Source organism: Heliconius melpomene, chromosome 20 (genome assembly GCF_056956725.1).
Source record: "Heliconius melpomene rosina isolate 202511_hmr_F chromosome 20, ASM5695672v1, whole genome shotgun sequence".
NCBI lineage: Eukaryota > Metazoa > Arthropoda > Insecta > Lepidoptera > Nymphalidae > Heliconius > Heliconius melpomene.
In genome coordinates, this window is record NC_140408.1 from 7,505,418 (window position 1) to 7,524,085 (window position 18,668).

Sequence of the window (18,668 nt, forward strand, 5' to 3'; positions counted from 1 at the left end):
TGATCGCGCGTTTACCGCCTTCATTTGGCAATCTTTTGCTGCATAATGCGCCTTCAATCCATGTAACTGTTTGACTCTTCTGAGTTATTTAGCTTTGAACTTAGAAAATGAATTCTGGCAAATGCAATTGGTCTTCGCTGTGCATTTGATTTTGTCACTTCTAAGCCAGAGAATGTTTTGGGTGAGTGTTCTAAAGTGTAAAGTGTAAACGTAATATACTAATATAATATACGTAGTTATATGCGATGTTTAAGAAGCAGAGACGAATTTTAATTTAGCGCCATTTTGTCCTTTTACCTTTGTCAGTAGTTTTTTCTTCTTATTTGTTATTTGAAAATTTTCACGTTGTGAACGACATCTCCAACTGCTGTGTGATAAAAATTATAATTTTTGGCTTCAATAAGATGGTTCGACGCATCCCGTGAAATGGTTATTGATTATTAACATTAAAATATATGTAATGTTCTACCGCAAACCGCCATAGGTTTTCAGCATCAGCCGCACATTGCTGTGTACCCAAAGAATCCCATAGACATCGTCTACGCCATACGAGAAATATATCCCGGAATTTACTTTTTGGCAAACGAAGGCAAATATTCACTTTTCATTAAAAATCCAAATGACACCAGTATCGAGAGATCTGAGATATCCTTCACCTCACTTTCACACACATTTGAAAAAAATATAAAAATAGAAATTTATATTTATCCAATACATAAAAACTATACAAATTTATTATTGCAGTTCATTCCATACAGAATGAGTGCCAGTACTTCCTGTTCACCGATTCGTATTTGTACGGAACAATCGGTAAGCGATCCCGACTCGCACTTACCGGTATTTTTAGAACTACTTATGCACAATGAGTGATAAATAGAAGTATCATAGCAAGTTACTTTAAACTAAAAATATTTGTACTTTAACCTAAAGGTTAATGTTTAAAGATGACCTCTCTGTTTTAAATTATATAAATAGTACCTTACTTTGAGATAAGGCAGACGGATGTTAAAACTATTTTCGTGTTGCATAAGAGAGCTACACGCTCAATTTACAATTTAGATATTTGAACGTCGCTCAGACAGTTTAAGGAAATAGCTGTTCTTAGACTGCCATAGAAATTTCTACTTTATTTTTCCAATGACGACTACTTAAGTCGTGCTACGATCAATAAGATATAAAATAATAATAAGACTTTTTATATTTATAATTTAATAGCAAATTTAGATAATTTAATTTAGTTAATTTTATAAATTTAGTCATATAGATTTCTTGAGGAGTGTCTTAAGTTATTAATTTTGAATAATATGAACGCATCCAAATAATTTAAAAAAAACATCCACACATGTCGGTACATATGTTTTCTTATTTACGTTATTATTTCTTCAGAATAAAACAATAGTAATTTTAGTAATATATAACAATAAAAATATGGCAACGCTACGTAATATTTATGTCATTATACTTAATAAATTAAAAAGTGGGGAAAAAAACCAACATCAAGAATATATAATACGTCGACAAGAACGTTATATTGCAGGCTTAATCATATTATAAGATGCCTCTTACGTTTTAGAGTCGTTGGGCGTCGTCTTGTGCATTTATAAATAATAATTTTAACGTATAAATTTAATTTTTCCAGTTTTACATCAGCAAATTTGAATTATCTGAATAGTTAGGTAGCAAATTCTTTTTTTGCTGATTAGATTTTCAATTCTAAAGTTTTCAATTATGACACATACTCTTAAATAGTGCAAGACCAGTTTTTTGTAAAAAAGTAAGTGATTGAGTTAATGGTGTAACAAATGTATATGAAACATTAAACTATAAAGGATTAGAACCTTCAAGCTTCATCACATAAATATTGTCCACGCTCCCAAGTTAAACTTGGGAAGGCCGTGTTAGTCGTTACAACTTTATTTTTTCATTTTTATAGAAACATTTTGACTAAGCTATTCTGGTTTAATGTGAATGATGTTTTTATATAAATCTATAATTTACTCAATTATTTGCTTTACTTTAAATTTTTACTCGCACATTTATTTAGTGCTTTCTATAAACATACTGAAATTTGAACGTAATAGCATTTGAACCATCCAAGAATTTTAACGAAATAACAATTCGAAATGTGAATAATATAACCATGGATTGATATCAAATATAACAAATATGTAAAATATATAAAATATTATTCTCATCTGCTTAAACAGATTTTTGTATTTAATTAATTATAACTAAAAGAAAGGGATCGTAATAATAAAAACAATATTCAATTTGACATTTAATTATTATAAAAACCTAAAAATTAAGTCAATAAATAGTCATCTCAATCGGAATGTTACCTACAAAAAAATTGTCTAACTATTAACAAATTTTATATTCTACTTTTATAATCTTTATGTAAATACTAGTCACAATAAAATTTTAAATATAATTAATATTAACCGCTACATCCTAACTCACAATATCGATACTGACGGATAGAAAATGCTAGTAACAACTCATATAAGTAAAAATATTTTAATATTAAAATATAAATTAAGTATGTAGTGAAATAAAAGAAATGCAGCGAAATTACAATGAGTGAAACAACCATTTAGCACGGTATACATTTAAAATAGCTAAATTAAATGGCTTTAGAGCATTTTAGAACGTCTCTTATGTGTATTTTATATTTTTACAAAACAAGCTAATGTAAATTTACTATACGTTGTTTCTATTTTGTATTCAGTTTTATATTAGACGTGCATAAATAATGAAATAGCCTGTAAATCGCTTTCACTTGAAACAATTACGGATTATGGATGGAAAAACAAACATAAAAAAAGAAGGAACTGAAAGAAGTTAAGTTTTCAGTATACAAATTAGGGAAAGCTAACACAGTCAATAATATAAATAAATATTAACATAAATATAAATCGTGGTATACATACATTCCTAACAACCAAGGTACAGTCATAATAAGTTCAAGTTCTGTTTATAATAAATCCTCTTTATCATGATCTAATGACTGTTTTAGTTTCTTATAAACGATATTCGATGAGACAAGGTCAATATAATTCTCCTAATATTTCCAATACAAATAGGCACTATGAGAATAACATGATAGTTTATTCGATGCCTTTTTATTATTTAGTATGGATTATATAATTTATCCACTTAAAATAATACAAATTTGCGGTTCTAACCAAAACATTTAAGTTAATTTAAGTCGATTATTAAAAAAGCTGCAAAGCAAATGTTAAAAACAATTGTTTTTTTCGAGTTTAACACAATATGTATAATGTATGCGAATATAAAACGATTTTTATGTGATCTTTTTAACCATCACTAAAACTGTACTCTTTTTATCTAAAAATACATATTATTAAGTCAAACGAAGTCATTATAAATTAAAAGTCATTAAATATTTGTAGATATCATCATTACTGTTTAATATATTTATTGAGACCGAGCTTTGTGACAATATAAATATATTTGTTATGATAATTATGATAGCATTAAAATTCCGTGTAATAGTTATAATATTACTAAAACAAAATATTTAACTAAACTAAGGTCTAGTTATTTTTTATTAAATTTTTACAATTTATTTACAAAATTTTGACACATTAGAAAACTTTACTTTAAATCTTTTAATACGATTCAGGTATTCCAAATGCAATTAAGGTACGATGTATCACATACTTATACTAATTATTAATAGCGAATTACAGTTATTTACCGTTGTTTAGCACTATTTATGAATATAAATAAATTAAGTGAAGCAAGGCATAATGTTGATATATATTAAAACATATAAACTTTAAATATTTAATTAACAAATTATATAAAAATATTTTGATTTATAAGTTAAATTTACTAATAATATACATACATTATTAGAAAGTAAGATATAGCCAAATATATTTTATTCAAATCAACCACCATTTATGTATACGTACTACGTCATACCTGATGTCAATTCCGTACCTTTATTGAGATTATTCTAAATAATAATAATACTAAGTCGTCGGCACTAAAAATATAAATTCTAATTGGTCTAATTTTGTTACAATTAAGTAAAGCTACAATATAAAAAACTATTTTATACATGAACCAACAATTTTATATATTATATATACTATATAGCAACACATTGTATCCCGCGTAAGCAAGGTACGTAGAGGGAAACTAGTGTTAAGACACTCCGTTCTCCACGCACCAACCAATTAAGGAGACATTGTATACCGAGTGGCAGAACTCAACCCCGCGCTTCGTCTTCTAATTCATTTCCGGAATCAAACCGACAACCGTCGGATATACAGTAAAGCGCTGTTCTACTGCGCCACAACAACCTACATTTATATATTAAAATCGCCCATTTAAATTCACGATTACTACAATTACATTATATAGTAAAAACATGTTCATTTAATAAATTATTAAGAAAATAATTTAATAATTACAACATAAATAATATTGTTTTTAACATTAAGGCAGTTAAATAACATTTGTTATAACAAAACTATGATATCTAGTCTATATTTAATTACAACCAAAATATATTTTTCATACATTAACCGATTTCTTAACAACGGGGACACGTGGTGAATGAGAATATAACTTTTTGAACATATCTTGCATTTTATTATCCGGAAATAGGTTGCACAGCGTCGCTGTAACAAAAAGAAACATTATGATTAATAATACTTTTATTAACAAAAATAAAAAATACGTTTTTAATGTCTATTAATATAAAATATTAAACACTTAAAACATCCGAGACACCAAAATATTAATTATAATAATTACCTTCAAGCAATACTAAAAGCAAACGTCTATTTATTTCCTGAGTTTGGAACAAGTCGAATACAGTGAGAAGTCCTCGTCTTGCCGCGTCCGTACCAACTATGTGTCGAAGATCATCTGTAAGAAATTGTGTTATTATATTACAAAAGAAGCGAAAGCTTCCGAAACTTATAGGGAATATTGTATAAACAAAAAATAAAGTATGTAAAACATTATATTAAAATAAAATAAAAACTCTATATAAGCCTCCAATTATGAGAAACTGAAACTAAACAGAAGATCTATAAAAAAAATCAAAATCATTGTTATCGACAAAGTTACAATCGAGTAACAAGAAGCGAGTCAAAATCTTGCAAAGCCCGATTTTATTGCATTCATTTATCCTAAAATATAATATAAACAGATAGATAGAGCGAGGCGAACATAATAAAATTTCTAAAACTTAACAAAATATAATAAATTTAGTAATTAGGCATGTCTAATGTTATCTAAACATTTCGAATAGACCACAGCATATAGCTAAAGTGGATAGATACATAACATGGAGGCTATATAGAAGCCAATATTTTAAAAACACAGTAAATTAGTATCAACCGCACAATGGCGTGTCTCATATCGCATTGATAAAGCCGAAACATTTGGCCGACGGCCAAATTAAGAATCGCGTAACTCAACCATAGTTCAACCTCAAAATTCTATATTCGGCCATTTTCATTGAATTAACGAAATGAATTTTTGTGCTTAATCTACACTGTTGGACATTTCTCTCTTGACACAAGTGAGGATGCATTTTCGGTGGTAAATGTATTATTACGCTTATTGCAACGTTTTGGGAAATTTAATTAATGTGAATTATTATGGACTAGTGGGCCCGGACGCGGCTACGCCCGCGAAAATATAAGCCTAAATCATTAAAATAAGTTAAAAAATAATAATAAGTGGAGATTTATTATTAGAAAAAATATCTGAGTAACCGAAATGAACAAACCAAAGAAGTAAAAGTAACTAAAGGAAATTCTTAATATTAGAAAAAAAAACCTAAAGTTTGCTGTGCGCGCGTACTAAACATTTTTCTATATTAAAAAATTATTAATTTTTGCGAACAATATTAAATAAAATCTCAAATGATTAAAATTATGATATTTTAAGTGTATAACATTGGTATAGATAACCGAACTGAGATAAATTAATTATAAGCAGCAAATAATTACATAAAAAATAATAGTAATTCGACAATCTATAAAAATTTACAAAATCATCAAAGTCATCCGCCCGTTCGCGTCGGTCATACTCATATTATGCCGCCCGAAGGCTAGGTCATTTGGAATCAGTCACATCTTAATTATTTATTAGAATGTTATACAGTAAATTATAATTTCCATCTAGATGAAATGCTAAAAGTGACTATTATATTTATTTTCATAAGGATGAATATCAAATTATAGAAATCATCTAATTTTTGTTAATGACAAATCTCTTTATACAAAATAAAGAGATTTGTATAAATCTATATCGGCGCGCACCATGTATGCATTAAGCAAAGTCACTGTGGGTGACGTTTTCTTAAAACAGCAAACTTTGCAAGCCGTTGCTTAGCAACGCGTAGCGACGATTGTTATTAACATGGCGGAATAAATTCATTGTCAAATTAATTATTTTAAAATATTGGTATATAACGAAAATATTACAAATATGAGAAAAAAAAGTATCCTATGTTCATCCCGGGACCCTCAAGTATCTCTATATGAGTATTTTATCACAATTAAATTAGCGGTTTGGCCCTGATTGCGGAAAAGACAGACAGACAGACAGACAGACAGAGTTACTTTCGAATTTATAATATAGGTATGGATAAGTTGGTGTGTTATATTTATGAGATTTGTAACATTTTAAAAATATTATTCGACAATTAGGAAAAGAAAAATACTTTTGTATACTAATAAATACTAATATTAACATCGTAAAGGATCGGTGTATGTACCTATATAGAAGATATATAAAAAACAATGTTATTGTTGGAAAATATTGGTAACTTATAGATAGTATAGGCAGTGTTAGAACTTTTAAGTTTCTATTTGTCTTTCATATTTCTTTATAATGTGACATCACACACCTCATTGAATATAATAATTTTAAGATTTCTAGACAGAATCATTTTAAGATTTTTTCAATTTAATAGATCACGACTAGCATATTATAAATGAGTGCGGCGTGTCGTCTAGACGTGTTTAAAATTTCGAAATAATCTTGATTCTTGGTGGACTCTTGACTAGTTTTTTGATCACTTTGTGTTTTATAATTTTTTTTTTATATAATGTTAAAAATAAATATAAAAAAATCTACTGTTAAAAATAAATATATAAATATAAATTTTGTAATTACCAGACGCAGCTGAGAGCAAGGCGACCTTCGCCGCCACTCTCGTCCTCGCCTTAGTTGCGGAATCCCTCGATACAGTACTTGGATTGTTTCGATTAGTCAGCCATTGTCTATAAACATTTAAATATGTTGATATTTTTTTTAGTTTCTTGAATTATCCCAGCATGATATAAGAATAGACAGAAGAAACCGAGTACAAAGACTCCGTTCTACACATTCCTAATTAAGGTACAAATTAAACCTACAACGATCATTTTTACAGTACCACTGAGCCCACTGGGCTATATTTACATAAATATTTATAAAGTAAATCAATGATTAATCAATCATCATAATATATATACTATACTAGTGGACCCGGACGCGGCTACGCCCGCTTGAACTATACGAATATTTATTAAATATATTTATGAAATTATTTTCAATTTTCAATTGAGAGGTGCGTTAAGCAAGCTCATTTTGGGTGACGTTTTCTAACAACAAACTTTGCAAATCGTTGCTTAGCAACGGCGGTTGTTATAAACATGGCGGAATAAATTGCATGTCAAATTAATAAGTATTTTAATATATTGCTACATATCGAAAAAATTACAAATATGAGAAGAAAAGGTATCCTATGTTCATCCCGAGATCCTCAAGTATCTCTATATGAGTATTTTATCACAATTAAATTAGCGGTTTGGCCCTGATTGCGTAAAAGACAGACAGACAGACAGACAGAGTTACTTTCGAATTTATAATATAGGTATGGATGGATATTTTTTTCTATACATTAGTGTACACTTTTAAAAAGATTCATACTCACTTAAAAGTTTTCAAATACTGCACAACATTTCTCGGTGATGTCAATGATGAAACAAATTCTAATACCTTCCTGTAAACAACCATTTTTTATATATTTTTTGTTACGGAAAACAACGCTGAAAGTTTGTCTAGTCTATACATTGCTTTTCCAATGTCTTTTATAAATAAAACAATTACTAAACGCCATGTACAACCAGGCTACTCCCAATTGTGCTAGCAATAACATATTACAATTAAATACATACTTGTTAACTCTATCCGCTATAATAGTTCTAAGCGGCGCCAAGAGCCGCCGTCTCAACCATAGGCCTCGTATCCCAAGCACTTCTTCTAACAATCGCAAAGGCACGCTTTCATCGCCGTCCTATTGATAATATTTCACAACATATAAAATTAATGTCCAGGATAACTTAACTAGTCGATGCCAGTATTGGCGCAGGGGCACTAAATGTAAATCGACTGGTTGTGGGTTCAAACCCTACTCGAAGAAATGAATATTTATTCAAATGTATATTAACATGTCTTCGCTCCGGTGGCGAGGCAAAGCGCGACTTTGAGTTCGGCCACTCAACACGCAATGCCTCCAGAATTCGGCGGACAGTGGGGAAAGGAGTTTCTTAACACCAGTTTCTCTTTGCCTACCCTGCTACGTGCGGGATACAACGTGAAGCTGCTAAAAAATCTCTGAAAAGAAATGATTAACCTGATAGGTACATCAATTTACGTATTATCAACGATAAAAAATAATATTCTGATAAAAAAAAACATTATTGGGAGGGTTTTTTTTTAAGTAAATAATGCAAAACTAGACATAAATATATAGATAGATAGATCAAAGCGCATTAAAAAAGCTAGTAGTTCCCTAGAGACATTAAAAATCGTTTTCAAAATATTTTTCTTAAAATAATTTAAGAAAAAAAAATTAAAAACTATACCCGACTATAACGCTGTTTTTGTATACTAATGCTTTTTTATAAAGTTGGCCAGAGTATATTACCAAACGATTCTCATTCTAAGTCATGCGAATATAATCTTCGAGATAGATATTTCTAGCCAGGTCCAATTTCGATGTTATGCACGAAAATTAAATCGTTTCTTCAATATCGTATTCAGAAATCGGAATGTAATCCATAACAGATTTACTGAACATGAAAATCGTGTTTTTATACGAGCCGTAAAAAAGAATAGATAAATTTCGAATCGCGAAAAAACATATTTTATACAACTGATATCTTAACTTGTGACTGTAACGCGACGGTTGTGAGTTCGGCTCCCTCTCGAGGGAAGTTTTTCCTTCTTATTGGCCCGGCATTGAATTCCGCCACTCAACACGCAATGCCTCGAAAAATCGCCGAAAAGTGGGGAACGGAGTGTTTTACACTAGATTCTCTCTGTCTACCCTACCATATGCGGGAGACAAGGTGATGCTGGATACCTTAATCGCACTAGGAAACACGTTAATACAAAAAAGAATATTTAACATTCAAATAAAATAAGCCGATCTTAATCGATCCATTTTTATTTGTGTATCGTACCTAATAAAACTACTGTTTTATTTGCTAGCCAGTTATAAAAAAACACTTTATTACAATTTTTACAAAACAAAAGATCATAGAGTAGATACTTACGTCTTGTACATCTGAAGAATTTCCAGGCTTCAAATTTTCATAGCTCTCACTATTCTTTCCTTGAAAAACTTTCGATATACCTGGACATAACATTAAACAGTTCAGTATATTAACTAATACCGTATGGTATACATATTATGTATATGTATACCATATGGTAGGGAGAAACATCCATTTTACAATAATTCTTTATGTATAAAAATCTTGTGTAAAATATTGTATACATTACTTAGAAATACAAATGTATTACAAAATACTGTAATTACTTTAATTAAACACGAATAAATCTCTTCAGCATTCATACTGCATTGGTATACTATTTCTATGCCTTCTGAGTGTAATCGCGATGTTTGTGGGTTCGGAAATGATTATTGTTAAAATAATATTTTCATTTGCGCGTTCCGCTAGAGCTAAGAGCTTCTAGACACCAAGACTAAGAGGTCCTTTAACTCAGATCGCAACTTCTCGAAAATTGCTTGGAACAGTGCCTGGGGAACGCAGTATTTTGACACTAAGTTTCGTCTGTATACTCTGCTTGTTATATGGAAAAGAGCGTGAAGCTGTTTTATTTTAAAAAAGATGCAACCCCTAAACATCCTTACCGTCCATCACTCCATCAACTGTGTTCGCGAATTGATCGGGCATGCTTTTCAAGGTCCTCATGCCGGCTTTTATGGAATTTACTAGAAGGGCGTCGATCTAGAATATTTTTAAAAAGTTTTTTTTATGGAAGGACAAGGCAACGAACGTACGGGTCACCTAATGGTAAATTATCACCGCCACCCACGATCCCGTGTAACACCAGAGGAGCTACAGGTGCGTTGCCGGCCTTTACGGCAGATATAGTATGCATGGAATTGAGAACTTTCTCCACTTGTTTCTTAGGTTAAAAATTATGAAAACGTTGCTTTTCTTAGTTATGGGCCAACAACTTTGTTTTTTGCATGATATTATTATAGTCTGAGAGCGAGCGCCAATTTTTGCATAGGTATTTGAGGCAAGCCTAAAACTTATCACATATTTCTCCTATTAAACCCTATTATAGATTTTTTTAAAACACACTTTTTTTTAAATACTGAGCATGATATAGTGAAACGAAGTTACTAAATAAAATGTAATAGCTACCACTCCCAGGGCTGTGAATCATATTTATTTTGCCACTCTGTCTATACTATACCTAAATTGAATGTAAGGTTTTATGTAGGGTAATTGTAAGGTTACAAAGTGTTCTTACACTACCAACCCTACTATACGCGAAATAAGGAATGAAGCTGATTAATAAAAATAAAAAAACACATAATAAACTCACCGAATTCCCATGTCTCTCAGTCTGTATCTCCGGACTGAGGAATCCGCCTAAATACTGCGGCGACAATAGAGCCAAGTACCTTGTATCTCGAGCAATACTTGTTAGACTTTGCAAATAACTGTTCAGCATTCTCTTCCTATTTTCTAGAACACTCCGCGATGTATTTTGAAATGTTTTTTTGGCTGGAAACGGTAAGTGACCCAGTTCTGGCCACTGGAAGAAAAATTATAAATATGGTTTTATCTAGACCAAATTCCAACTGAGCTACGATGGCTTCTATGTAGATATAAAATTTGAAAAAATACCTTTTCTTTTATAGATATATGTAGATCGTAGAAATCGCTATATCGCCTGTAAATGTGCCACACTTCGTTGTCTGACGCTCTAGTAACTGCTATTGCGTATATACCAAACGTCCGACCCTTATCTTGGACTAAAGCTAAAAAATTATAACTATAATAAATACACCTTTGCTGCTATTATTCAATTAATGATAAATTACTATTTTTTACCCGACTACGCGATATAAAGATAATGTGTATATAATAAGTATGTATATACATTTGTATATACATACTTATTAACACATTATTTGTATAAGGACCCAATGGACCCAGAGACCAAATGTAGACAGATTTTGATGATTGTTATGTCATAAAAAATCCTGTAAAATCATCTTGAATGTGATTCATCTAAATAAATATGTGACTGCGTTGAAAATGGTATTTTTTTTTAATATATTATTAGAATACTCTACAAAAAAATTACGCTGTTTGACTCATAATATTTACCTGTCTCTATAATGTACGCTGACAATGGCGACATCATATTCTTGGCATTTTGACTTATGGCTGAGTGGGATAAGGACAAGCTACTTGTATTAGCTGATTTTAAATTAGATGGACCTGAAACAAAAATTTTTTTTGAAACATTAAAGCATATAATAATATTAACATGGTTCTATATGAAAACCTTAAATTTATAACAATTTATATATAATTTATATGTTTGTATAAATATTGGTTTGCTAACTTTCAACTTACCCGCATTATCATTTACATTTTTTTGGGCAAAACTACCTACGATATCTGACCTCGACCGATTATGCCTCGCAGTCACCGGCGTCACCGCATCACCTGTCGTACAAATAAACACACAAATGACAACAAAATTGCATATACTTAGAGGGCCTGTCCACATATTACATTATTTTGGTACAATAAAAATTGGCACATCACTCAAGTATGTTTTTCATAAAAACAATATTTAACTAAACTAAATACAAAATATCTAAATCACACACAAAACAATATGGACAGTCCCCGTCCATAATAAATAATTACACTACGGGAAGAAAACCTACTTCATACCAAACAGGGATGTTATGGATCACGATAACAGTAACTAGCGGGTATACGAAATAGACAATCCTATATAATTGTCAAATAATTTCTCGATATAGGCGGAGTCTAAATTTTGAGATTTCTTATAGCAGATAATTGATTAAACGGAAGTGTCACACACCGACTTAGCTGACATCATTATAAGACTGTAAAAAGAACGAGTTACATCCGTAATATCCCTGATATGAAACAAACAAAAAACAGAATATAAATAAATCGACCTAATAGTGTTATTCAAGCGAGGACTGATATATTAAGCTGAAGGTTGGGTTGGGTTTTAAAATACATAATATAATATAAGAAAAACAAAATAATTCGAGAAAATTCTAGCCAGTTCTAGAAATATAATATACAACTACCCACAGTTACATTTGGGTATAGTATGGTTCCTGCTCGTTTGTACACGCCGAGTCAGAGAACGGGGGAAAGTTGATGACTTGTTCGCTAAAGTATGTTTATACTTCGTTTTATTAAATAATTTTGGCAACTGGCTGAGACATGTCTTCATTATTTTCTTGCATTTTTCTGTTGATGATATTACGTTTGTTAGTATGCAATGATTTTTAATCTGTTAATATGTAGTTTGTCACTAACTGTGGTAATTGTTATGCCAGTTTGGAAATAATTTGTGATTAATCAAAATCAAAATTTTACTATAATACTTAAAATATATAGTTCTATAAGTAAGAGTAATGTGTTAAATGTTTGGTGATTGTATAAACATTCTAACATTTTCGTTAAACAAACAACATGACATTTCAGTTTAATAAGCAATCTACTGGAATATGCCAAATTAACATCAATAAATCTGATAATGCAATATAATATATTAGAATACGAAAATAATGAAATACAACTTACCACTATATTTCGGATTGTCTAATTTGATGTCTCGGTTAAATTCGCTGAAAAATAAAGTAAATTTAAATGTAAATAACTAATATAAATATAAAAATTTACCGCAATTCTACAATAAATATATTACCTGTTTATTTTATCGCTAACATCTTTTTCATTGTCCATCATAAAATCTGCCTGCCATGATGGATCGTCCTAGAAATCATTTTAAGTGTTTAACCAAGTTCAACAAAATTAACGTTTTGGTTTATAAACATTTCTTAAATATAATTAAAATTCCGGAAATGATTAATCATATAAAGATAATATAAGGATACGTAATAATTTATCTATAATTGAAACAACGGAACTTAATAATTAAGTCTGAATAAACACACCTCTTAAAAATGAAATTGCATCTATTATTTCATAATTTAACGCGAAGAAAAAAAGCATTTATTTCTATAATAGATTTTTCAGTACTATTGTTATGTTTTTTGACATACAAAAAATACTTAGATTATATTTAGTTCAGAATTACCATATATTGTGTAATTAGTTCATGAAAAGTATTCGATAGGCTTAGCAAAAGTACACTTTTTTTACAGATTTTTGCTAGATCTTTGCAAAATTCCTTGTGAGCCATCTTCATGGCTTGGTCGTAACCGCCATTTCCTTCATCTATATTGCACATCAATCTTGATGACTTCGACCCGGCAACAGTGTCATGATTACCATATTTGAAACTGCTCAAAAAGCCGCACTTTAATAACTCGATAAAGCATTCACGCTCGCTCAGAAAACCATAACTAAAGAAGCACCCACCTCCAAAGCGTCACACACGCACTTCTGCACGTCGTCGAAGCACGCCACCGGGTTGTTGCAGAACTCTTCGCCTTCAGTGGTTATCTTGCGCACCATCTCAGCATGACAGTGGTCAGGAGTTCCCAGGACAGGGGGACGGTTGGGAGCTAGATAAGTATCGCAGAGCTCTAGGGCGGATGAACGGAGATTGTCAATTACGGCTTTGGATGTTTGAGGGGCATCTGTAAACATTAGTTTATATTATTGTTATGTATCATGTATTAATTTTGATTACTGTTTTTATATATTATAAAAAAATATTCTGAAAACTAGACAATGTTTATAAATTTTAAAAAATATATTTATCAAGGAAACTTCAATTAAACTACAAAAGTTTTATCAAGTCTAATCACATTAGTAGGTATAATATTATTTGCATTAATTAGCTTTTTTTCTAGACATAACATTTATTTTTAACCGACTTCCGTAAGGAAGAGTATAATGATTTTTTTTTTTATTTTAAAGCTGTTGCTTTCTGTGTCACATTTTAATTTCGTTCATTCCTGACAATTATCCATGAGGATATTACATGTTTTAAATTTGCATTGGGTTGGACGTTTCGGTCTTTTGGCGTGACGGATTATAGATATTGTACTATATTTATAATTCTTAATTGTTATACTTGTCAATTGTCACGATAAAAAAATAAAAGTTGCTGTATCCTATTAGGTTAAGAAGATTATATTTTTATTACTTTTTACCTGTTTCATTTAACTCTATTTCGAGTAAATATTGAGCATTGGATTTCCAAGCTGCGATAGCTCTTATGAATTTTAATGTCCTTAAAACTTCCTCGGATACTTTTTCGGTAGCTGTGTTAGTTGAAGCGCCTAAAAATTAAAAATTATCACATATTATTATCGATCACTGTGACGCAGTGAGATAATATCTGACTATAAACAGTTGTGAGTTCGATCGCAACTCGAGAAAATAATTATTGTCTTTTCTCTCCTGTTAGGACAGAGTATGGTGATAGGTTACACAAATTAACACAGTGTTTCAATTCCAAAAAATATCTTGGGACGATCGAATCCACAACCAAAGTGAAATCAGTCAATGACTTCAAGATTAACATGTACTATATTTAAATGATAATAAGCAAAATACCTTCCTGGGGTCCCAAAGTCGCACGTCTAGCTTGAATTATTCTACAAACATATTGTAAAGACGAGAGCTTTTGTCTGTCTTGCAAATCCCATTCTCCGGCACTGTCTTTGGAATGCTGCAAAATATTAATATTAATTAAATAATAATTCTCTTCTACTCTACTACTCAACTCTATCTGCTTAACAAACATGTCAAAACTGAATATATATTATAACACAACTACATATGTTTTAGCTTGCCAAGGGCTCAAAAATACAATCCCACAAACAGGCAGGGTAAGCTGAGAGAACCTAGCGTCAAGACACTTCGTTATACGTCTGAATGAGAAAAATGGCGTTGAGTGACGGAACGTAACACGTCTTACCATCGGTGTATTTACAGTCTGATGCGTAACCACTGCGTCTCATGTCATATGATAAAATAAATACAAAAAAAAACGAAAACTTAAATGCCAACAACATTACCAGTTTCTGTATATCTTTCTGTACTAGTTCAAGAGTAGCGTCCAGTTCCTCTGCGTCACTGCACGACCGTATTACTAATAGAAATAATTCCGACGACAAGCAGGAATCTTTACAACACTGTAAAAATACATAGGAACATTTTAATGATTCGGCACCATATAAAACCACGGTGTAACACAGGGTAACAAGAGACAATCTAGTGGCAAGACTCTCGGTTTTTCACTTCACGCCTATATCCGAGACCGGCCGTATTCAAGGTCACACTTTATTTTAACAGAGCGGGTAAAAGAAAAACACATTCAATCCCCAAGTGGACATCAAATCCACAGCCATCACGTTTACGGCCAGTCGCTATTCCACTGTGCCACAATTACATAAAGCTAATATTAATAATAAAACAATGTATATTAAAGCAAATATAAATTAATTAGCTTTAATACTTAGACCAAGTGGTGCTTGGTAATATTTGTTAAGTTTGTTGGTAATAGTTGATAAAAATTGTTAAGAAAACCATTATTTCAATTACACTTACAGATCTAATAATAGTTCTATTTATGTTATCTGGATCACTTAAAATATTTATCAATGGCTTCAGTACAACTGATGATAAAAGATCTATAAGAATAAGTTTTAATGCATGACACTTCCACACTTCCTCTGCTGCTATTAAATATAATATTGCTTCTGAAATTTCATTAAGTAAGGCTGAAAATAATAAGTTTTAATTAGTTAATAATAATAAAGTTTTTAATTAGTAATTGGAATAATGTTATTGTGGTACAGCAGCACAGCGTCAGACAGTAAAATGGATGGTTAGTGGGTTCGATTCTCACTTGAGGGAATGAATTAGTTAATATTTCTTTGTTCTAGTAACAAGAATCCCGGTGTTGAGTTTCGCAGTTTTGCCACTTGAGATGGTACTGAATGCACCAATATCATGTTTATAATCAGACATTAAATTAAATTAATTAGATAAAGAAAATTATAATACATAATAAAAAAATATCCTTACCAGTTTCTTTTTCAGGGTCACTACAATAAATATCTCTACACATCTGTTTGTTTTCTACAGAACATTCTAGATCAAAAAATAAATCTTTTAAACTATTTCCACTTATATTTTCTGAGCTGCTGTAGAATTTTGATTTACCAAATGTTTGTGCATCTGAAAAAATACATATTATATGTATTTTCACTTGTATTTGGAGTAAAAAAATGTATTAATTTTAATTAACATTTTTCTTGGACATCTACAATATTCACACACAGAAAGAACCTTGTATCAAAACATTCATATCTCCACATTCTGCCAGAATTTGAGACACTGTCTCATAAGTGATAGAGACAACACCACACTTTATCTTAGAGAATCTTAGAAAATCGGTTATAGAATTGATATCAAATTTACCAGGCAGCCAATTCAAATCAGTTTCACTCTTATTCCTTCTATGAGTTTTCTTATCATCCTGCTTTTTGGGACTTAACTTGGAAGTTCCATTTACTTCTTTGGCACTTAATAATTGTATGTGTTTCAATCTAACTCTTGATTGCTTATATAATTTCAAGTGAGTTGTTAATTCTTCAGGAAACCTTGTTGATAACAAGTTAATCCAGTCTACAGTTTTAACTCTGAAAAATAAAAGTTAAATTACTAGTAAACTGAATTAACAATAAAAAAAAATTGTTTAATGTGAATATGTTTAAAAAATCAACAATATTTTTCTTAATCTTTATTTTGTACCACTTAGTAGTAATTAAATATGCATACAAAGTAGTTTATCAAGAGTGTCAATAACATTTTCTTTTATCTGTTTACAATAAAATATTCCACTGTGTACACACTCACTAGTAATTAAATAAAATTGTACCATAGCCATAGCTGATTATGAAAGCAACATTGTTGATTAGATTCAAACTTATTGAATAATTTCCTTATTCCGCCGTGGTAACAAGACAAACAACATTGATCTCCCCAACTTGGCACACTGTAGTGGGGAATGGAGTGTCTTAATTCTAAATTCTCTGTGCCTACCCTACAATATGCTGGCTTCAACTACAATATGCTGGTTTATGATGGATTCAGCATGAATCTGAAAAAAAATATCTTACCTGTTAGATACATTTGCTCCTGCAGATATTACAATTTTTTTAATGGCATGAGAAGTAAACTCTTGATCATCAGTTATTATTTCATACCATGTTGTCACATAGTCATTAATTATTATAGATATGATTTCATTTAGAAATGAATCTACTGTTTCACTACCTGTTATTCTATTGTCAAATTTTGGCAATGGTTTCTCACTTCTAAATAGTTCTAAAATCTGTAATAAGAAAGCATATATAAAAAAAATATTTCTTCCAAATTATTAATTAAATGTTTACATTTGTATATGTTTAATTTATTGATATATATTTTAAGCATACATACCTTTGGAGATTGTATAGAAAAATTAGTTTGTTGTAGTGGATCATCCAAGCAATCAATGTCAGTCGTAAATATTTTTTTATTATCATAACTTAAATACAATATTGTTAATACACTGAAAGTAACATACAAAAAATTTACGACAAAATGAGGGATATATCCATATTTTACGATGGAGACCTGTGTTTACATGAACTTAATTAAGAACTCACCCAATTAGAAATGAAACAATACATGTTAATAAAGATATATACAATCCAAATCCAAGCAGCGCAATAGTAATAACGGATACTAAGCTAAACCATCCTGCAAATCTATAGAGGATCATGATATAAAATATAAGACTACAATTTATAATAATAACGAGAAATAAATTAACAATAAGAAAAACAAAACTGCAATCCACAAACACGTCAAAAATACGAGTCAACTGTCATTTGTCAAAATATAAATAACAAAATAAGCGAATGACGTTTACGATTCCTTATTAGCAGTAATTTTTGTTTATGGAATGTAGTGAAATACTCGTAACTATAAAAGTCCGTTTAGAAATCATAGACTAAAAATAATATTAAATAGAGTGATGGATACTCCTAAATACACTTATAAGTGTTACATTTATTTTGTGTTAAGTATTTTTTTTAAAGATTTCACGTA

The 18,668-nt window shown here is 30.4% G+C and overlaps 1 protein-coding gene across 3 annotated transcripts; it reads right to left on the reverse strand.

Moving 5' to 3' along the window:
• Window positions 1-2,265: 2,265 nt before the first annotated feature.
• LOC146527805 (sorting nexin-13-like) lies at window positions 2,266-18,471 on the reverse strand. Of its 3 annotated transcripts, XM_085204761.1 has the most exons (24): window positions 18,224-18,471; window positions 18,015-18,126; window positions 17,693-17,907; window positions 16,992-17,212; window positions 16,596-16,748; window positions 16,116-16,288; window positions 15,584-15,700; window positions 15,120-15,234; window positions 14,714-14,842; window positions 13,974-14,194; window positions 13,297-13,364; window positions 13,173-13,216; window positions 12,675-12,836; window positions 11,952-12,044; window positions 11,700-11,813; window positions 11,214-11,347; window positions 10,909-11,121; window positions 10,202-10,298; window positions 9,600-9,679; window positions 8,217-8,335; window positions 7,973-8,041; window positions 7,171-7,277; window positions 4,792-4,905; window positions 2,266-4,655 (listed from the first exon to the last, which is right to left on the reverse strand). In XM_085204761.1, exons 1-24 carry the CDS (start codon window positions 18,337-18,339, stop codon window positions 4,549-4,551), a joined length of 3,093 nt encoding a protein of 1,030 aa, XP_085060887.1. In that variant the 5' UTR covers window positions 18,340-18,471; the 3' UTR covers window positions 2,266-4,548. The 3 variants fall into 3 exon arrangements, with proteins under 3 accessions (XP_085060887.1, XP_085060888.1, XP_085060889.1); XM_085204762.1 differs by lacking the exon at window positions 12,675-12,836; XM_085204763.1 differs by lacking the exon at window positions 18,015-18,126 and having other exon boundaries at window positions 18,224-18,391.
• Window positions 18,472-18,668: the final 197 nt, after the last annotated feature.